This window comes from Pelodiscus sinensis, chromosome 3, assembly GCF_049634645.1.
Source record: "Pelodiscus sinensis isolate JC-2024 chromosome 3, ASM4963464v1, whole genome shotgun sequence".
In the NCBI taxonomy this organism is placed as follows: Eukaryota; Metazoa; Chordata; order Testudines; family Trionychidae; genus Pelodiscus; species Pelodiscus sinensis.
Genome location: NC_134713.1, coordinates 176,198,030 through 176,221,211, shown reverse-complemented (window position 1 = coordinate 176,221,211; position 23,182 = coordinate 176,198,030). Strand labels below are relative to the sequence as shown.

The window sequence follows — 23,182 nt, the reverse complement described above, 5'->3', positions numbered from 1 at the left end:
TACTCATGATACCATCTACATGTTTTGTTAGTCTTTAACGTGCTACTAGACTATTTGTTGTTTGTTTTTCCTGTTACAGACTAACTCTGACTCTTTTCCTCTAAATGTTAGTATTCCCTTTTGATCTCTGAATCAACAGCTATAATAATAGACAGGAACCTTCTGTTTACATCTAATAAGACATAAGTAAACACATGCAGTTAATACTAAGTATTTGCAATATGGGTTTGCATTTCAAAGCTAGATATGTCAAAGCTCTAGTCTATTTAAAAGGAACAGACTTAATTAGCATTTACATACTTCTCTGACGTGTCCTTAAAAGTTGAATTTGGATCATTTTGCTTGCAAGTTACTTAGCCCTTTCTGGCCCTGTATCATAGCTCCCAAATTAATAAATTGATTTTCGAAAGTGCTGAAAACCTTGCTGTTCTCAATAAAGTCAATGGAAATTGCTAGGTGATGAGCATTTTTGCACCTATACAGGCAGTCCCCGACTTACGCGGATCCGCACTTACGAACAGGGCTTTCTCGCCCTGGAGGTCAAGGTGGCAGATTGCTACCTGCGAGCTCCGGGGCGAGAAAGCCCCGTTCGTAAGCTGCTCCGGTGCCCCTGGTCTGCTGGAGACCGTCTCCAGCAGACCAGGGGCACCGGGCGGGTTCCCGTGCTTCTGAGGCTTTGCCAGAGCAAAGCCTCAGAAGCGCGGGGAACCGCCGCTGCTGCGGCTTTGGTCCCGGTGCCTGTCGTCTGCTGGGGAACGTCCCCAGCAGACCACCGGGACCGAAGCCGCAGCCGCGGTGGGGTCCCGCGCCTCTGAGACTTTGCCAGAGCAAAGCCTCAGAGCGCGGCACCCTGCTGCCGCTGCGGCTCTGCTCCCTGTGTCGCTGGTCTGGGGGGGGGGGGGGGGCGCAGCTAGTGTGCCCCCCCCCAGCAGACCAGGCTTTTGTTTTGGACTCTGGGGCAGAGCAGCTGGGGCGCTGCCGATTGGTCCTGCAGCGCCGCTCTGGGCACTACTGGACCAACCCAGCAGCACCCCAGCTGCTCTGCCCTAGGTTCTGATTCAGCCGCTGCTGGTCAGTTTCAGCAGTGGCTGAATCAGGACGCCTGGGGCAGAGCAGCTGGGGTGCTGCTGGGTTGCTCCAGTAGCACCGAGGAGCAAGGAGCGGTGCTACTGGAGCAACCCAGCAGCACCCCAGCTGCTCTGCCCCAGGCGTCCCAAAGTCAGCCGCTGCTGAAACTGACCAGCGCTGACTACAGGAAGCCTGAGGCAGAGTTGCTCTGCCCCGGGCTTCCTGGAATCAGCTGCTGATCAGTTTCAGCAGCAACTGACTTGGGGACGCTTGGGGTTCTTAAGTTGAATCTGTATGTAAGTCAGAACTGGCAGTCAGTTTCAGCAGCAGCTGAATCTGGACGCCAGTTCCGACTTACATACAGATTCAACTTAAGAACAAACCTACAGTCCCTATCTTGTACGTAACCCGGGGACTGCCTGTATATATACTAGCAGTCCAAATTTAGGCTCCTGTTTTTGAAAGTATTGTTATGTGACTTGCAAAAAGTCATAAAGGAGATTTGTGGCAGAAGCAGGCATTGAACCTCATGTTCCTGATTCCAACTTGTGCTTTTACCATAAGACCATATTAGTTTAGTTCTCCTATCATTTCAGTCTTTGACTTACTATACATTTTGACATATAAATAACTGAAGTGCTTATGTGGTTGTTGTGTTTTATTTCTTAGACTATCATAGAACTTTCTGAAGAACGGGACTGTCTTCATTTTCTACCTCATTCATCAGCAGCACAATCACCTTGTGGATCTCCAGGCATGAAACGCACTGAAAGCAGACAGCACCTATCAGTGGAACTAGCAGATGCCAAAGCAAAGATAAGAAGACTTAGGCAGGAGTTGTAAGTATATATTGATTGGCAATGAATTGCAATGCAATAATTGGGTTGGTAGGTCTTACAGCATTGCTGACCTCACACAATACAGTTCCCTAGGCCAGTTGTCCAGTTTCAGATATGAAACTGTAGTATTAAATATATTTCAGAGCTATTACTATTATATACAGAAGAACATTTCTAGAATTTCTAAATACTGCTGTGAGAATTTTACTGCAACAGCTGCAGTTTCAGATGTGTGTTAATGTATGTGCTCTTTCTCTTACTGTGTATTGAGAATTCCATTGATGTTTTCACTATGAACAGATCAACAGAACAGTGGCTATGTTGTGGTTCGTTTTTGCCATTGTGCTATTTCAAAATGAGTGTGAAGCATTCATAAAAGTATACTATGGAACTTCCTGAGGGTTCACATACAATGGAACTCCTTGAGGGTTTGGGATATACTTGACCAATCCTTAGTTACCATGCAATTTAGTGACCTATGTTAAAGCTAGGGTGCTTAGTTGGTGTCATTGAGCTATTTCACTCTCACAAGTAATCTTTAGGTAATGTAAGTGCTTGCTACGTGAGAAGTTGGTACAGGGGTGGGGAACCTAAGGCTTGCCTGGATCCAACCTCTAGGGCTTGAGACTCTCCATTAGCATTGGGGCTCCTGCACTGGCATTCCAGGCGCCCCATCTCCACCTGTCACTGTTTCCCCCATGGAGCTGGAGCACATCAAATCTACTAGCCTGGGCCTGATTGTGGGTCAGTGTGGGTCAGTGGCCTCTGACCCAGAAAAGGTGCCCCACCCCTGAGTTAGTATATAGCAAGCTAGGGTGTGAATTTACAGCATGGTAGTGGCAACCCCTCTGATGTCCTATGTCTAAGGTGACCATCTGTCTTGTTTTTAATAGGATAGTCACATATTTAAGCCCTCTTGCAGGTGTCCCGCTTTTTTTTTAAAAGGGGGAAATTGTCCCGTATTTTCTGCTTCACTGCTTCTCCTGCTGGTCAGTCACCGTCAGCACAGCCGCAGCAGCAGCCTGTTTGTGGCTGGTAGATGAATGTCAGAAGGAGGTGGTCAGCAAGTGGTGTTTCAGGCAGAAAGACACAATGCCAGCAGGAGGAGAGGCAACCTGTGTGTAATAGAGGGGTAAGGGTGTATCAGAGTGAGTGAGGAGTGTGTGTGTCACCTGCCTCCTCATGCACACTTTAAAGCAAGGTTTATCAAAGGGATGGGGTCTGCCAGCCCTTTCAGGTCTCAGGGCTGAAGCCCCAATCCCCAGGACCTGCAGTGGGGCTGAAATCTCGATTCTCAGTGGTCCCTCCTGCACTGAATTCCCGTTACCCCCTCAGGCAGAAGTCCTGATCCACAATGCCCCCTTGAATTTTCTGCATCCCCCAGGTTGAAGCTCTGATCCACGCTGCCCCCTGAATCTCCAGCACACATGCACCCCGATGAAGCCCCAATCCCTTCCCACCACCCAAGCCACAAGTACAGGGATCAAACTGGAAGCAGCAGTGTTGAATCCTGCATGCCCATTGATCCCTGTGGGGGAAAAGCCTCCAAAGCCCATAGGCAGAGTTGCGGGGCTCTCTAACAAGCACAGTACAATCCTGGGGAGAGTTCCACAGCCCTTTCTTTCCTTGCCCCCCTGACCAAGTCTGAGGCAGGAGCCTGACAAAAAATCTCTAAGCTACATGTTGGCCACACATCAGCCTCTAATTACCCCCTCCCCCGGCTATCCTCCTGCTTTCACACAGTCCCTAGTTACTAATCACTGTAACCTTAAGTACCCCTCTGGCTGCACAGAGCTTCTAGCTACCCCCTTCTGTGCCCCTGGGCTACCTTCCTGATTGCACACAGCCCCTAGCAACTCCCTTCCTGCCCCCTAGGTTACCCTACCCTGTGCCTGCACAGACTCTAGCTACCCCATCTCTGTACCCTGAGCTACACTCAGCCCCTGGCTACCTCCTGCCTCTCCTCTCTTGGCTACCCCTGCCTGCAAAGCCCCAAGTAACCCACTGCCTGCCCCTGAGCAATCCTGCCTGCCCCTGAGCAATCCATCTATCTGCACATAGATGCTAGCTAACCTTTCCCTGTACTCTGTGCTACCTGTCTGCCTGCACAGAGCCCCTAGCTACCCCCTCCTCCACCCTGAGCTACCCCTTGCCCACATGCAACCCCTAGCTACTCCTCTTTCTACACTGTGAGCTGCCCCCTCCCTGTATCCTTAGCTGTTTCCAAACTTTTGGAGCTGAGCCCCTCCCCCTCTTTGAGTTATACATTTTTCCTCCCCCTCCTCTGTCCCTGCCACAACAAAAGCAGGCTTGTGGCCTCCTGGGGTGAATTAGGGGAAGGTCCTTAATCCTGCTGGCCCCTGCTTACAAAATAGAAGTCCTATTACACCTGTAACTGAATCTCCCCCCTTACGCCAGACCCCCACACCTTGTTTCACCTACCGGGCCTTGGAATTCTTATAGCATGTCGGGGAGGGTGGCTACCGCTTACGTAGTTTGAAAATAGTTTGAAAATTTCAGCAGTTACACATTGTTACTCCAAAAATATTCCCACTGGAGACCACCCAGGGTTACACTAGTATGGGTTTTATTGCTTGAGGAATTATCACTCCACTATTTGCACTACAGGGTTAAACCAAAGAAGATAGAGCTGCCACTAAAGGTATAAACTAAACAAGATAGAGTGCACTCTCTCTCTCTCACACACACTCACACAGGGGTGGCTCATGAGTATAGGCCGACTCAGCGGTCACCTAGGGCGCCACCTTCAATGGGGCATCCGATGATTACGTCACACCATTGACGGCCGTGCAGGCGGGGGCATCAATCGATTGCTCCGCCTGAGGTGCCAGCTTCTGCCGCTGGCCTCAGGCTGCTCTTGAGCGCACACACACCTTCATTCATTCACACACATTCATTCCTGCCCTCAGTCACTCATACACTTACACAGGCATATGGGTTGCAAAAGGAGCCAAGGCATGTAGATACTGGACGGTCTGTCTGCTCATCATGGCTGGGGAAGCTGGTCAGGAAGAGAGACACTGGCTGTAGAGAGGAGTTTCTCAGGAGCAGAGGAAGAAAGAGAGCATCTTGCATGTGCTCCCTCTCTTTATATAGTGTCTGAATGGCTCCTGTGACTCATTCACATCATCATCAGGGAGCATGCCCAGACTTCCCTTTATCCAGCAAAAGCAGCAGTTTTTGATGACTCATCGCCATGTGCTCCATTGTTGCCAGTCTTCTTCAAACACAAACAGTTTCACATTCACACTCAGGGAGAATACATCTTAGAGCAAGTTACAAGGAAGGTAGCTAAGAGTTACAAAGAGTACAAAGTTGCAGTTTACAATAAGTTTCTGAGAGTTATGAAGATAACAAAGTTTGACACAGATCACAATGAGTTGCAGTTTAAAATCTTAGACCTTACAGTTTAGTGTAGTTTCAGAAATGCACGTGTATAAATCAAGTAAGCTCAGGCAGAGGCTTTTTTATGCAACACACATGGGGCAGCAGTCTGCTCCCAGGGAGCCGGCTTTTAACCCAGCTCCACATTCAGACCAGAAGCCTGTGTGTAACTGTGAAGGTTAACTGATGAGCCCAGTCTCATTGGTTAACCGTGGACACTAGGGGTGGGGAATCTAAGGCCTCGAGGCTAAATGCAGCCCCCAGCTTGCCTGGATCTGGCCCCTCAGGCTTGGGCTTCCCCCACAGCATTAGGGAACCTGCGTTGGTATTCCAGTCCCCCTGCCATCTTACTGTGGGGCTAGAGCATACAAAATCTACTAGCCTGGGGCCCCCCCAAGCTCTGGTGTCCTAAGGGAATGTAGGGAGTGTCTTTCATCTTCTCAGTCGGGGGCCACATCAGTGAGGATTCATTTTTTTTCTTTTTTCCTTCTCACTTGTGTGTGGCCCCCAACTGATTTTTCTGTGGGTCAGTGGATCCTGATCCAAAAAAGGTTCCCCACTCCTGGTGTACACTGTTATACTTTCACATCTCTAAACCGAACTAATAGCTATTTGTTGACTAAACTACAAGAGATGCTTCATAATCTAGAGAGCATTCCAGAAGTAGTGAGACATTAATAACTAGGGATATGAACTACAAGTCAACTAGTCGCTTCCCCACCCTTACTGCCTCTATCAGGAAGAGGCAGCAAGGGGCGGGGGGAGGGAGAGGAGGGAGTCCCCAGCTAGCTCCAGACTGCATGTGGCATTTCAAAGTGGCAGTGCCGCGTGGAGTCCGGGATCAGCTGAGGATTCCCCCACTGACCCTGGGCTCCATGCGGTGCTGCCGCTTTGAAATGCTGTGGGAAGCATGGGGCCAGCAAGGGATTGCTTGAGTCCCCCACTGGCCATGTGCTCCCATGGCACTTTCACCAACAACAAAGGTTCTATCAATCCCTAACGAGATTGGAGGTTGGAGGTCTATTCTCGACCTCCAAAAACTCAGCGATACCTTCAAAACCAGTGATTCAAAATGATTGCCCTGACATTGATTATCCCAGTGCTAGACAAAGACGATTGGTTCAGAGCCGTTGACCTACAAGATGCTTATTTTCATATTGCTATCTATCCTACTTACAGGCGATTCCTTCGGTTCAGTCAGTTCAGAACTTCCAGTATCATGTGCTATCCTTCAGTCTCTCCTTCACGCCCAAGGTGTGGTCGAAGACGCTTGTGGTGGTAGAAGCATACTTGTGTCGACAAGGGATTATAATCTTCTGTTACCTTGACGGCTGCCTAATAAAGGGCCCATCTTCTGCAGAAACTTTGTGCATGATATTCACCATGAGAAAAACATTCAAATCACTCGAACTTATCATCAATGACCAAAAATCTGTGCTCAAGCCAACACAGGCCCCAGAATTTTTAGGCACCTGATTGGACTCCACCATGGCACAGTCATACCTGCCTATCAAAAGGTTCCAAGCAATCTAAGACCTTGTCATGGTGGTCTCTATGAGCCCCGCAGTACCAATACTTATCTGCCTTCCACTTGTGGGCCACAACATATGTAGTCCACCATGCACGTCTGCATTTCCAGTGCCTTCAGCATTGTCTGGCAATCATCTGTATCCCCTCAAAGCATTATATACACAAACAAGTCTCTCTTCCAACCAACATAATAAATTCTCTCGAGTGGCAAACTGAGCCATGCAAATTTCCAATAGGAATTCCATTCCATCGAGACCATCCATATCACCACAGATGCCTCCATCATTGGATGGGGAGCCTACAGGGACAATGGATGGCATGAGAAGGAACGTTTATATAAACCTCTTTGAGTTAATAACAGTTTTCAATGCATACAAACACTTCAGTGTGCACATTCACAATACCACCATCAGAATTCTTAAAACATGATAACGAAGTACTTCATAAATCACCTGGGGAGTGCCCACTTCCACTCCCTGTGCGCCAAAGCAGTGCATTGCACTGTGGAATTGGTGCATCCACAACAAAATCACCCTACTTGCATCTTCCTTACCCGGGATCAGCAATGTCACTGCAGACTTGTTAAGCAGACACTGCGCCAGACCATGAGTGGCAGTGCCCTTAAATGAAATTCTAGAATATATCCTTTCCTTGAAGCAATCATTCTTAGCTCTTGATTCTCCACCTGGCAGCAATCACTGCCTTCTGCCACTTGATAGACAGTTATTCAATGTTCGCACACCCCACCACTAAGAGATTCATCAAAGGGTTGTGCAACCTTAATCCACTGCACAGGCCACCTCCACCAGGGTGGAACCTAGACATGTGGCTGGACACACTTACCCAGCCCCTTTTCAAGCCATTAGCTACCTCCCCATTCTCAATAATGATGATCATGTTGTTCTTTCTACTCATCATTATTTGCACCTGCAGAGTTGGTGTGCTGATGGGCCTGAAGGTGGTGCCACCATGTACTACCCCTTTAATAAGGACAGTGTTGTATTATGACCTCACCCTTCCTTCATCCGCAAAGTATGTTCAGATTTTCATGTCAATGAACCAATCGTCCTCCCATCCTTCTATCCTAAGCCATGTGCATCCAACAGGAGGCTACTCTTCATTCTTTTGACATGCGTAGAGCACTTGCTTTTTACATAGACAGAACTTGGCCTTTCTGCAAGTCTCAACGCTTGCTAGTTTCTTTAGCGGACTGCTGCAAATGTGAACCACTCTCATCTCAAAGCATCCCTAGACTCATAATTTTGTGTATCAGTAAGTGTTATGCCATCCAAAATAAGCCACTTCGGGGAACATCTAGGGCTCATTCCACAAGAGCTGTAACGACATCCACAGCTTTCCTCTGAGGGGTTCCCGTACAAGACATCTGCCATGTAGCCCCATGGTCTTCCAATGATACTTTTTGAAATGCTACGCTGTCTCTCAAGCATTTATCTAATGATACCTCAGTAGCCTCAGCAGTTCTGTCAGCAGCTATTAAACCATGACTCCGAGACCCACTTTCCTTGCGTTCTTGAACACTGCTACAAAGTCACCAACAGTGGAGCACCCATGGGGACACACATCTCTTAAGAACCATGGTTACTGCACACAGTTAGTAACTTCCTCTTTTTCCACCAGTGGGACTCCATAACATCAGACCAGTGGGAGCTAGAAATCATCCATACAGGGTATGTCATACCCTTTACTACACTTTCCCCTACACTATCCCTCTTCAGGGATCGCTTGCATAAGATTCCTCTCAGACAAGAGATCATCTACGAGCAATAGAGAGGGTTCCAAACCCATTTCGGGGAAGGAGATTTTATTCCAAATACTTCCTTACTCAGAAGCACACAGGGGGCTGGAGACCTATACTGGATCGTCGCAAACTAAACAAATTCCTGTGGAAGCAATGATTCAAGATGGTCATACTGGCCTCAATCATCCCTGCACTGGACATGGGGTACTAGTTTGCAGCCCTTGACCTACAAGGCACATGTTTTCACATTGCCATATACCCATCACACAGATGCTACCTTCACTTTACTGTGGGCGAGGATCACTTAGAGTACAGAGTCCTACCCTTTGGCCTATTTTCCTCTCCTCCCCGGGTCTTTTCAGAGGTCCTTGCAATAGTCATGGCTTACCTTCGACAGCAGGTAATTTTTCCCTACTTGGACAATTGCCTTATAAAGGGCCGGTTTCACACAGAAACAACTTGTATGGTCTTGACAACCAAATACTTGTTCAGTCTTCTAGGTCTCCTTATAAATCTGCTCTTGATCCTGCTCATGGCATAGTGTTCATTGGGTCCTGTCTCAACTCCTTATCTGCCTGAGCTTATCTCCCACATCACTGATTCACTGCACTACAGGACCTTGTAGTCATACTATCCACGAGTCCTTCCACTACAGTACTCACCTGTCTCCAATTGATGGGCCACATGGCCACCACTAATTACGTCATTCAGTAGGCACACCTTCATTTCTGTGCCCTGCAATAGTGGCTGGCGTCAGTTTACAAGCCACCTCATCATCCCCTGCACAAGCATGTCACGCGTCAGTTTACAAGCCATCTCATCATCCCATGCACAAGCCCCTGCTGGACTCCCTCAAATGGTGGACATTACCTGACAACCTTTTAGCCGGAGTCCCCTTCCACCAACTCAAACCATCTGTACAGATCGCTACGGATGCCTCCTTACGGGGCCAGGGTGCACACCTGCACCAATACACTGTTCAAGGTAAATGGTTGCCGCACGAAACTGTGGTACATATCAATTTTCTCAAGCTCAGAGCTGTGAGAAACACGTGCAGACTATGCCACCATCATTACCAACTGCATCATTTGTATATTCATGGACAATACAATGATCATGTTTTATATGAAAAGGCAGGGAGGGGCCTACTTCCAATCCCTTTACACAGAAGCCATCCACCTTTGGAACTGGTGCATCTGTCACAGGGTCACCCTGAGCGCATCATATTTACCCGAGGTGAATGATGCCAAGGTGGATGCTGTGAGTCACAGTTTTTCCACTGAGTATGAGTGGGAATTGCATCCAGCAGTTCTTGTCTCTGTCTTCCATCAATGGGGCTATCCATCAATAGATTTATTGCCAGGCAGTGCCAAGTACCCCCTCTTCTGTTCCCAGATGGGACTGGGCTACGGATCGTTGGGTGACTCCCTTCTAATCCACTGGAACGATCCTCTACACTATGTGTTCCTACCTATCCCCAGAATCCTGTGCAAGTTCTGATTCAATAGGGCTTGAGTCATTCTTATAGTCCCATCCTGGTCCAGACAGACCTGGTTCCCATACCTCCATCCCGTCTATCGCACTGTCTCATCTGCTTCCACTCTGTCATGACCTCCTCTTCCAGAACTGGGGAAAATTGCTTTACCCCCAACTTCATACCCTTCACCTGTGTGTGTGGTTCCTGTCTGGTTCCACGGATATGAATCCCTGTGCTCAGAACAAGTGAGAACCGTTCTTCTACACAGCAGGATGCCATCCACCAGATCTACTTACTTATAGAAGTGGAAATGGTTCTCTTTCTGGTGTCAACAGACCCAAGTTGATCCTCACAATGCACTACTACACTATGTCCTTGACAATATATGCCGTCTGAAGACTGGTGGCATATCCATTTCCTCTGTCAGAGTGCACTTGGCAGCAATAATGGCCTTTGCACATTCCATAACCAGGAGGCTCCTGAAGGGTCTCCAGAACCTCAGTGCTTCACACAGAACTCCAGCACCTTCCTGGGACTTGAACTTCGTTTTAGAATGCCTTATGAGACCTTCTTTCAAGCCCATAGCAACTTGCCCACTCCCATTCCTTCTAATGAAAGTGTTGTTCTTGACAGCTATGACCCTGGCAAGGATGGTTAGCGAGATAGGCGCCTGAATGGTTGGACCACCATATACAGTCTTTACCAAGGACAAAGTGCTGTTATGACCACACCCAACATTTTTACCCAAGGTCAGCACATCATTCCATGTCAATGAGCCTATAGTCTTACCAACATTTTCCCCAAAACCTCATGTATCACCTAGGGACACTATGCTCCACAGCCTGGACATTTGCCGGGCTCTAGCTTTTTATATAGACAGGACTCAGGCTTTCCACAAGTTTCCACATCTTTTCATATCTATTGCAGAACATTCGAAGGGCACACCAATTTCAGTCCAACATATCTCTAAATGGATATCATCATGCATACTATGATGCCAATTCTCTCCACAATAAGCTATTGACAGCCCCACCAAAGGAACACTCCACCTGGGCTACTGCAACCTCTATGGCTTTCCTAAACAATGTGGCCCTTAAAGGCATTTATCAAGCAGCTACTTGGTCATCTGACCACACCTTTGCCAGGCCATAATGCCTCAACTGGCAGCGGATACAGCGGTGGCTACAGCAGTCCTATCTTCAACTGCTAAGCAGTGACTCCGATTCCCACCATCTATGTGGAGTGTTGCTTTGTAGTCACCAACAGTCGAGCACCCATGGGGACATCACCTGAAGAAGAAAAGGAAGTTACATACCCAGTGTAGTAACGACTGTTTTCGAGGCGTATGTTCCCGTGGGTGCTCCACGATCTCCCTTCCTCCCCTTTACTCAGAGTCTTGGCTATTCAGGTGTAGACGAGGAACTGAAGGTGAGAGGGTTGGGCTGTATGTGCAAGGCACCAAAGCACAAACAGCACGGGACACTCTTCATGCATGCGAAGCCCAACAGGCAACTTCTGAAAAAGCTCCAATCTGCAGTTCCGGGACGACCAGTGTCACCAACAGGGGAGTGCCCATGGGGACATGCACCTCGAAGTACAGTTGGTACTGCACAAAGTGAGAAATTTCCATTTTCACTGCCAGATCTTTTATTTCAATTCATTCTGAATATGGAAAATGATAGTCCTATATTATATGATGTTTAGGAACTTGTTGATGTTAAAAACATATTTGGGTGAGATAATATTCTTTTGGATCTTTTCCATTGATGGAAGAGATTCTGCATAGCTCAAAAGCTGGTCTCTCTTTGATCAGCAGAAGTTGATCCAATAAAAGATATGTTCTCATCTACCTTGTGTGTCTCATATCCTGGGACCAACATGGCTACAACAAAAACTTGGAAGAGAAATATTTGTAAGATTAACGGACACAGTCTGCTTAGAATGGCTATAGAAAAGAAGAAAACAGACTATAATGGAAAAATCCAATGATCACTCCTGCACACAGTGCTACCTACCTTCTTGAGCCATATTTCAGGAACCAAAAGGTTTCAGATGAAGCCTGTGGCTTCATAGTGGCTGTTATACATTTTAAAGGATAAACAACTGAACAAAAAATGACAGAGACAGCAAAATATAAAGGAAGAATCAGTTCATTCAGCTATAAAACAATGTGGTGTGAAATCTGAGCACTTGATTTGAAATCCCTTGCTCTTCTATCATTGTGGGAAATGTTATATTTTCATTGCAGCCTAGCTACAAAGTGGTACAAATTCTTTTAGCACTTCTGTGTACTACTGCTTGTGTGGAACAGTAATAATTGGTTTGCAAAATTGTTAGTTCAAAACCCAAAAATAGACAGGGAATCTGGTGACCATGCATCCCAATTTAAGACTAGAGGAGAAAATGGCAGATGAAGTGTCTGCTGAGTATACATCAGACAAAGAGGAAAAAGGAGATTCTGATAAGGTACCTTAGAGACTAACAAAACTTTTGTAGGCATAATGCACTTCTTCAGATGATCTGATACTGGTAAAGGATGAGTATGACAAAGATGATAGATGCAGCAGTTGAAGCTGCTAAAGAAAAATAAGTTAATGAAAAGAAAGCCACATGAAGAGTAATAATTTGAAATTTCCTTTTTCCTTTTTTCTTTTGTTTTGTAACTGTCCAGTCTTGAATAATGTTCACATTTAAATGTGAACCTGGTATTTTTAAAAAAGATAGTAATAATTATTTCATTTTTAGACCTAATTTCATTGTGTTTAATATTTTAAGTAACTTGTCTTTTGTAAATAGGCATAAACATATTTCTAACAAAGTCTATTGAAAATTATAAAATCTTACTTTTTTTGTTACTGTTCTAATACTAGTTTTTTTTAAAATTTTTGATCATTTTTGTCATTATTTGACCATATTTGATCAATGTTTGATTAGTTAACAAATTATTTTTGACTAGACAAATTTCTAGCTGTACTTTAGCTTAGTATGCTTAGAAGTATACTTTGCTAAAATGCCTTGAGGTACTTTTAATTCACAGTAAATGTGTCCACATAGAGAGTTAGTGCTGAGTAACTGGTGTGCTGCAAATTCTCATTCTAGCTTGTTAAACTCTAACTTCTCTATAAAGACAAGCCCTAATTCAGCAATGCCTCCCCGTTTACAAGTATACTGGTATCATTATTTCAAGTGCAAACACTAGCATAATTCCCTATCCATCTTGTCCTCCATTATTATCCTATTAATGATATATGCCTTACCCTGCTTTAAATGTGTCTTTTTTAGATGTAATCTTGTGCAGGAATATGTTTGCCCTAAGAATTGAAACAGTAGCAAAGCAGCAGGGTGAAGCAGAGAGCTGTGTGCTATGGGCAGGCCAGGACTTTAAAAAATATTATTTTCCATTTTGCTAGTAGGCAGTGTTATTGTCAGAGGTTCTCATGTCCAGCACAACCCAACTCCTGTGGTTAAAAGAACAACTTTCTGTTAATTGTGGAGAGACATAAAGAAAGGCGAGCCATTCAGGTTGGACATAATAGTCCACAGTATTTCTATTTATCTTTTATTCAGTTATATGGGGGAAGGATGGGTGGAAATAGTTTGATAGTGTCTCCTCTCCCTGATGTCCTCACAGGTTGAGGTATTCTTTGCCCACAAACCACTTGAACGCTAATCCTCATTTTAACTATTCCCTCTGGGTATGTCTACACTACACCATTATTTCGAAATACTGTATCTTATTTTCATAGTTAATTTGAAATAAGTTATTGCGAAAAACGCGTGTACACACAAAATGCATTTCAAAACAGTGTTTTGCTATTTTGAAAGAGTGCATCCACACTGAGTGGACGCTGAATTGCATTTAAGGCCAGACGGAACCAGGTCTAGTAGGGCATCAGGCCAGGAGTTATTTTGTGTGGTTGCTCCCTCAGGCTATCTGAGGCCTGTGCTTAAAGGGACCCCTCTTGGACAAGCAGCGAAGAGTCTTGTGGCACATTATAGACTAACAGAAGTGTTGGAGCGTAAGCTTTCATGGGCAAAGACTCACATCATCAGATGCATGTCAAGACCATGAAGTGGGTCTTTGCCCACAATAGCTTATGCTCCAACACTTCTGTTAGTCTATAAGGTGCCACAGAACTCCTTGCCACTTTTGCAGATTCAGACTAACACGGCTACCCCTCCGATACTTGCCCCCCTGGACAGCTGATTCTCAGGTTTCCCTGCTTGCTTGCCTACCTCGATAAGGGACAGCAAAGCATTTTGTGTTTGTGTGCTCTGGTTGCCCTCACTTGGGACACCACTGCACTCAGCAACATGGAGCTGGAGCTGCCCCTGGGCTGCACTTTCTGCAGGCTGCCATCCGGGAGGTCCATCGGGGGCTGTCAGTATCCAGGAGGCCCTGTGGGAGAACTTCCACCCTGAGGAGCACTAAGAGCCTCCCTGGTCTGCCCCACTGGGATGTGTCTCATTCCTCTCTCACATCCTTCCTCTTACCCCCCCCCCTCAGTCCCCCTTAGTGTTGTAAAATAAAATACATATTTTTTCATAAACACAAACTCTCTTTATTTAACAAAACTGGGGGGGGGGGAGGAATGAAACTCTGGTGAGACTGGGGAAAGGAGCGGAGAGAGGCTGGGAGAGGGGAGGGGGAAACCTGGGAGGAGGGAGCTGGAAGGGGGAATCAAGGGGAAGAAGGGGGAGGGGAAGCTCAGGGCTCAAGGTTGGGAGTCTCACCGGACCAACTTGATTTTCATGCAAACCTGCTCCTGGGTTCGCGTGTGGCTTTTGATGGCCAAGCTGGCAGCTATCCTGCTATAGATGGTCACATTCCTCCATCTAGTGTGGAGATCATGGTTGTTGGGAGCATTCCCCTCCCCCCCTGAATAAGGTCCATGATCTCCATATTGGACCAGGAAGGCGCTTGCCTTCTCCTGGCCATGGCAGGCTCCTGGGAGTGGTGGAGGGCTGGCTGCCAGTGGCTTGCTGGCTCATGTTTTGGGTCCACTGGGTCAGGGGCAGTGACTGCTGGCTCTGGGCTGGCAGGCTTGGAGCTGGCACAGACACTGTGGCCAGAGTCTACCCCTTTGAGGGCTCCGGAGGGAAGGGGGGTGAGGAGTGTTCTTGGTTGAGTCTGGAGTAGCCACCAGGGCACCCTGGAAGGCTGGAGGCCCCCTATTTTGATATGTGTCTACACAGCACTTATTTTGAAATAGCTATTTCGAATTTGGCGTTATTCCTCGTAGAATGAGGCTTACCAAATTCAAAATAAGCCTTCCCCTATTTTGAATTTATTTCGAAATAGTGGTTTGGTTGCGTAGACGTTAGGAAAGTTATTTCAAAATAAGGGCTGTTGTTTCAAAATAACTTTGCTGTGTAGACATACCCTCCTATCGCAACCCACAGAGAATGCTAAAATTTCCCTTCTGCCATCACAGACATGAGCCTAAATGCAAGGAATCTGAGTTCAGTAGCAGGCACACTAATTTAAAAGAAGACTGTTAAGGATTAGTGGGCATATTTTGGGGATTGATGAAAAGGGGATGTAAGGAGGTATTGAGGAAAGTTTACACTGATTAGCCCTCACTCCACACCAATGAATGATTGTCAAATTGTACTCGCCCTTCCCTATTGATAGCCCTATAAATATAGAAGCTCTCCCTCTTCCTTTGCCTAGTCCTAGTACCTAGAATCTTCATGTCCAATAGACAATTGTTCTATGAAAATATTTCTGTCCCGTCCACATTTCTAAACATAAATGGAGAAATGGAAATGCCATAGAAAAAATGTGTGATGTTAAAATCTAGGGTTAGGGATACAGCAATTACATGTACATCAAGCAACTTGCATATAGTATAGAAACAGTGCACCCAAACTTAGTGGAAAGAGGGATCAGACAAGATTAAGAATTGAAAGCTGTGTAAATTACATTTATGAGATCACTGTAAAGCTTTTACAGAACTCTCTTGACCAAATGATCTAAACTGGCTTTATCTGGTTGATTGATTCAGAACCCTCCCTCCTCCACTACATTTTAGTCTTTCTGAGGACCATAGAACAAAAGATGTGGCTCTCATTTTCTGAGCTCTGTATTATTATTTGTCTGTTGAAATGAGCCCGCCCAGTATATTCTATAAACAGCTGCACCAAGAAAATTAGTGAAAAATTGCAGTTATTAGTTTGACAGGCAGTTAATAGATAGCCATGTTCTGTATAATTTAGTACAATCCTCTCTAGTCTTAAGTTGAAGCATGCAATTAGAAGCACTGAAAATGCTCTTAACATTTTACGTTTTGCCCTTATTTGAATTTTAATTTGTAAATAAATTTCCCCTAGACATAGGAGTATATTTAAAATCATAGACTTCTTTAAATTATTAAACTGTTAGTAACATTTGGTACTTTATACTACACATTGCATTTAAAATTGTGAAAATACAAATAGATTCATATTATGAGTTGAAAAATATGTTGTCATAGATGACAGTGTAAGTTTCTAGTAACATCATAATTTGTTTATACGTATATCCTATACAGTACAGTTCCATGAAAAATTCAGTGTGTTGAAGATGCTGCAAGAAACTGTATTCATGCATGCTTAATTCAGTGTATTGAAATCAAACTGCTTCTAGACTTCTATCTAAAAATATGTGATATGTAAGCAAGGAACATAAATGTTAATAGAAATGTCATAGTAAGCTAAACTAATAACGTTCAGTATTGTATGCCAATTACTGTGATCCATGGTATTGCAATGAACTCCACGTGATTTGGCCCCAGAATGCATGTGGAGACCCATTGACTTAATTGAGACTGCCTGTGTGTAGGGGTCCATCCACCTGGTACTCATTAAATAAATGTTTCTTTTCATGTTTGTTACATTTTCATTCAAGTGTTTAGAATTCTCTAAAACAGTGTTTCCCAATTTTATTTGGACATGGAATCCTTTTAAACCCGAAAGAATTTCACAGAACCCCTAATAACAGTCTTATATATGGAGCTGAAAAAGGAGACTACAAATAAGTAAGGATAATAATAAACAAATGCTAAACAAGGTCATGAGATCAACATTTAGTGTAATTGCACATTTAAAAACAAAAATCACATTTAATGTGTACAAAAATAAAGCTCAAAAACTAATATGCATTATATTGGCAGTTTTCAATGCAAACAGTGGTTTTTCTTCTTTTCTTGGCAAATTCTTTTTATATTTGGTTTAATACTGGAAAGTTGGATTTGCATATCTGGCATGGCATTGAGTCAATTTCTGTATTTCATTTTTGTTGCTTTTTAATTCGAGAACCCAGTTTCGCACAATTATGTGCTGGCGAAGGGTAACTGACTAATTGCACATCTTGATGAAGCTGCATATTCTTGGCATAAGCCGCCCCAAATGTAATCAGAGAAACTTCTTTAATTTTTTTTATTAATTAGCTGTTTGAAGCGATTTTGATTAGGTTTTCATAATCTTGCATAGATAAACCAACTGGCTTTTCTGTTATACTTAATGGATTTCGAATCCAGGTATTGTTGTCACTTATGGTTGGAAAATACTTCATGATGTTTGTGTATGCATCATGAAGATTATATGCAATGTCCTGGCCAAGAGGGAGGGTACAGGAGAGAGCTTGGGGCAGAGTGTCTGGCCAGGAGGGAGGGTACAAGATGGGACTTGGGGCAGGGTGTCAGAGCAATCTGGGAATGCAGGGTCTTGGAGGGGGGAGGGGAGTGAGTATGGGGGATTTGGGTGCAGGGTCTGGGCATGAGGGTGACTCTTACCTGGCTTGGCACCCTGCTGCAGCCAGGAAAGCCTCCAGGCAGCATGCTGTCATTCCCCCAGCAGGGGGTGGGAGAGGGAGCTCAGTCCCCCCCATGCAGCAGGTATCCCAGCACAGCTGCAGCACCAGGTCAGGTTTCCCACTGGCAGGGTGAGGGATGGGTGTAGAAACTCTGACTTTCCCTGCCAGACCAGACGCTGACGCTTTCTCAGCAAGGTGGGGAGGGGTGCGGGAGAGAGCGGCAGCACACGGTGGGCAGCAAGCCCAAGCATGCCCTGGAGGGAGGGAGGGAGGAGCAGCGAGCCTGAGCAGGCCCTGGGGGTGGGAGCAGAGCCCCAGCCTAGTTCCATGTGGCTCCTGGTGTGGCGCAGGCAGCAATTTTAAAACGCCAAGGTCCGGGATTGGCTACTCAGTGTCTCAGACCTGGCCACCCTTCCCTTTCCCGGCAGCAGTGGCCGCAGTAATAAGCCACTGCCTGCACAGAAGGAGGAGGTGCTATGAAACAAGGGCCGTCCTGTGGGGTGAGGAGGGGGTTGCCGCAGTGGGTGATGGAGTGGCCAGAGCCGCACGCCACCAGAGGCTCACTCCCACCGGAAAAGTTCCAATGGGAGCTGCTTATGGGCTCTGCGGGGGGGCGAGGGAGTGACTAGAATTTTTTTGCGGAACCCTTAGTTTCACATTTGAGAATAGTCCCTCTTCCTATGTTTCTTTTCTGTTTTATTACTCAAGTAAAGTCAAAGATCATTCTTTAATAATGTATCTAACTGTATGATATTTCAAACGGAAACATTTTATATTTTTGAGAGGAATTTAATTATTGAGGCTTTGATAGTTTCCCTAATTAATTGTATTGGCACTGAAATTCTGTTGTTTTCCTTGTAAATCAATTATTCAATCTTTTTATTGTATACGCTGTAAAACATATCTTCACCAACTTATTTCACTTGCTGTTTGAGTATGGGATGAATTTTTTGAAAATTCACAAGTAAATGTTAGTTTAAATTAAAATACTTTTAAAAACAGACATCTTTAAAAACAGAAATTTAGCACGTCTGTTTTCTTTCCTGAATTATCTTGATGGAATAATGCCGACATTACAAGTTTTCCACAAAGCTTAGACTTATTGAAATTTGTGATTAGGCTGTATTTGAAGGACTTAAGCATCATATAATAATAGAATACTAGAACTGGAAGGGACCTCTGGAGGTCATCAAGTCCAGTCCCCTGGACCAAGTACCATCTAGATCATCCCTGACAGATGTCTGTCTAACCTGCTCTTAAATATCTCCACCCATGATGGAGATTCCACAGCCTCCCTGAGCAATTTATTCCAGTGCTTAATCACCTTGACAGGAAGTTTTTCCTAATGTCCAGCCTAACCTCCCTTACTGCAATTTAAGCCCGTTGCTTCTTGTTCTGTCATCAGAGGTTAAGGGAAATAATTTTTCTCCCTCCTCCCTGTAACAACCTTTTTGGTACTTGAAAGCTGTTGTTATGTTCCCTCTCGGTCTTCTCTTTTCCAAACTAAACAAATCCAATTTTTTCAGTCTTCCCTCAGAGGTCACGTTTTCTAGATACTTAATCAAATTGTCATGCATCTGACGAAGTGGGTCTTTGCCCACGAAAGCTTATGCTCCTACACTTCAGTTAGTCTATAAGGTGCCACAGGACTCCTCGTCGCTTTTGCAGATTCAGACTAACACGGCTACCCCTCTGATACTTAATCATTTTTGTTGCTCTTCTCTGACCTTCTTCAATGGTCCACATTGCTCCTGAAAGGTGGTGCCCTGAACTGGATACAATATTGCAGTTGAGGTCTAATCAGCACAGAGTAGAGGGGAAAATTACTTTTCGTGTCTTGCTCACAACACTCCTGTTAGTGCATCCCACAATGGTGGTTGCTTGTTTGTTTGTTTGTTTGTTTTTTGTTTAAGTGTCTTACTGTGGACTCATATTTAGCTTGTGGTCCCCTATAATACCTAGATCCCTTTCTGCGTCACTCCTTCCTAGACAATCATTTCTCATTCTGTATGTATGAAACTGATTGTTCTTTGAGGAGTGTCCTTGTGGGTGCTGCACTGTAGGTGTTTTGGCGCCCTGTGCTTATTATCAGATATTTTCAGCAGCAGTACCCCAGGTGCCAACGTGCATGCGTGGTGCCATCTTGCTATGTAGCCAATGTGCAGCCAAACGTGTCGTCAACCATCCGTCAGTTCCTTCTCTATTGTCCTAGGCTTAGGTCAGAACTCAGCAGCACCCTTCACTTGTACCTCAGGAAAATTAGGAAATGTTTATCTTGTCTCTATTATTGTTTTACTTTCCCCCCAACTTTATTTTACCCAAAATATTTTTTTTCTTTTCCCTTACTTAACCCTCTGTACCAGATCATCAGCCATGCTGGGTTCCCCTAGTTTCAAAAGATGCCTCACATATGTAGGCTTTCAGTCCCTATCTTTGATGACTATGCTCAATTCATTAGATGCCTGGGAGAGGATCATATACTGCAGAAATGCCATCTCTGCAAAAAACTGTCTACAAGATTTCTGAAGGCACAGGACCTCCAACTAAAACTCCTGCTTATAGAGAAGTCTGTGGCACCTGCTTTGGAGCCAGAGTCCCAAACACTACCTCCTGAGAAATCTCCAACTGCAGCCTGTCTCCCATACCTTAGCATACCTTGCCAGGCACTTCAAAAAGGGTGTCTCTGACACATAAGTCCACCTTGGTACCAACAGCTGCATCCTCATCAGAGGCACAGGTGCTGGGTATATCCAGTATGGACAAGTACAGAGGGACTGCATCTTCTAAACAGTCATGCCTTGCTGTAGCCTCAACCATCATCGAGGGTGACATATAGCATCACAGCATTGGTACCCATGCAACCTGCAATGCAGACTCTTACTGGGCTGCTACTGATGACATGTGCAGAGATGGGCCCTGTACCAACCCTAGAACTGACATGTATGACACTGTGCCCACTCATGGCTCATGAAAATCTAACAATAGCTTCAGTACTGGCCACTCCTCACTTCGGTACCAACAGCATTCGCATGCTTTAGCGACCTATCAGATTGGCGACACCACCCATTTCTGCACCTCCCTTCTCAAGGGAGGAAGAGGATGATGAGGAAGAGATTTTATTTTCACTTCACCGCTTGTCTCCCAAATCCACAGATCAGCCTCAACAACCGCAAACCCATGGACAGATTTGACAACCATTGCCTTGGTTTCCATCAGTCCCCTTCCTAGCAGCTTCTCAGGGATGGGATCCATGGGCACTCTATAGAGTGCTACAAGTGACAGCACCGAGATGGCTCCGTCAAGATCACAGCCAGCTTTCCCACAGGCATAGCAAATACCCTGTCAGGGCCATTCTGATACAACTCAAGAGGATCTTGTGGATACAGATGACATTCAGGAAGAAGATACAATGCCTCCAATCCATTTATCGTCATCTTCACTGTTTGAGACTATTAAGCCTCCACCTCCAGCTACCAGGGATAACTTTTCATGATCTTTTAAATGAGTACCTGACTCACTAGATACCTCACTCATAGAAGTGTCTGAAATTCAACATAAACTAACAGATATTCTACAAGCTTCTACTTCCTCAAGATAGTTTTACCAATGAATGAGGCAATTATGGACCTTCCAAAGGCCCCCTCCATTCCATCTTCCAGAAGAGCAGACCACAAATATTACATTCCCATTAAAGGGACCAAATTTCATTTTTCCCAACCGTCTCCAAATTCATTGCTTGTGGAAGTGGTGCATAATTGTGGCAAGAAGACTCAATTTAAGATGATTCCATATGATAAGATTGGAAGGGATTAGATATTTTTGGCAGAAAAGCATATTTTTCTGCCTCACTACAATTCTGCATTGCCGATTACTCCAGTCTGTTAGGAAATATATACATACAAGCTGTTTGAAAAATGAGAATCTTTATTGACTAGCTACCGGAAGACCGTAGAGACACATATAAGGCAAATTTAGACCAGGGCTTAGTAACAGCAAAAACATCTCTCCGAGCTTCCCTCAACTCAGCAGACATTGTGTCCAGATCACTAGCAATTGCCATCGTAATATGTCAAGCATCTTGACTTCACCTCTTGGGGTTTCCTAAAGAAGTACAAACAGCAGTAGAAGATTTACCTTTTGAAGGACAGAAACTCTTCTCTACTAGTACAGAGGCATCACTGTACACACTAAAGGATTCCAGGGCAACTCCTAAATCCCTAGATATGCATGCACCACAGCCCAAAAAGAAACAGGGCCATTTCTGTGCCCAACATTCCCACTCCTCAACATATACCCTGCAACAAAAGGGTTATGACCAGAGATCAGACAGAAACAGATCGGCAGAAGGAAAAATCAAGACCAACTTATGACATCTCGACCATCCACATCACATCAGTCATTTTGAAGATTGTTGAGGGTTCAGTGGGATTACAGTTACCATAGTTTTGGTTCCATGCTATTCAGCCTGGACCCATATTACAATGGAAGGATGTGTGTTGGAAAAATTTTCACACGGTTACTCCATTCCTTTCCTATCTTTCCCTCCCTTCCCTGTCCCTCTTCAGGGATCCTTCCCATGAGATGCTCCTGCAGCAGGAGATACACAACCTCCTGAGTGTGGGCGTCATAGAGCAGGTACCTACTCAACACAGTGGAAAGGGATTCTATTCCTGTGACTTTCTAACCCCCGAAAAGACAGGAGGATGGAGTCCCATTTTAGACTTATGTTGTCTAAACAAATTCTTAAGAAAGCAACACTTCATAATGGTCACACTAGGAAAAATAATCCTGGCATTGTAGGAAATTGGTTATCGTCTCTCGACCTACAAGATGCTTATTTTCACATCACAGTTCATCCTGCACACAGGAGATTTCTCCATTTTAACTTAAGAGCTCAACACTACCAGTTTCGAGAGCTACAATTTGGGCTAGCGGCAGTGTCAAGAGTATTTTCAAAGGTGCTACCAGTGGCAGTTGCATGCCTCAGAAAACAAGGAGTAATGATTTTTCCCTTTCTGATTGTCTAATAGTGGCTCCATCACTACAGGCAGCAACACTTCATACAAATCTCACAGTTTATTCAGTGCTCCGGGGTTTAAAATAAACAAAAACCTCACCTTGCACCACACAATCTTTCTGGGTACCAGAATCACTTTGACAAGTAGGGTAGTCCTGCTGGAAGGTTAATTTTTTCACTTGTTGGGTCTCAGAATGGGGCCCTTTCTTTTGGTGATCCTTACAGTCCATCTTGGATTATATGCTCTAACCCTGGCTCTTTCATCCAGCAAGGTTCATTTGGCAGCCTTCTT

The 23,182-nt window shown here is 45.0% G+C and overlaps 1 protein-coding gene across 11 annotated transcripts in view; it reads left to right on the top strand.

Moving 5' to 3' along the window:
• The window catches only part of CCDC88A (coiled-coil domain containing 88A), a 248,647-nt gene that overhangs the window by 127,204 nt on the left and 98,261 nt on the right, over positions 1-23,182 (top strand). For all 11 annotated transcript variants that reach the window (XM_014573127.3, XM_014573125.3, XM_014573124.3 and 8 more), the window contains exon 9: positions 1,738-1,907. In XM_014573127.3, coding sequence (XP_014428613.1) covers positions 1,738-1,907 — 170 coding nt within the window. The remainder of the gene's footprint in view (positions 1-1,737; positions 1,908-23,182) is intronic.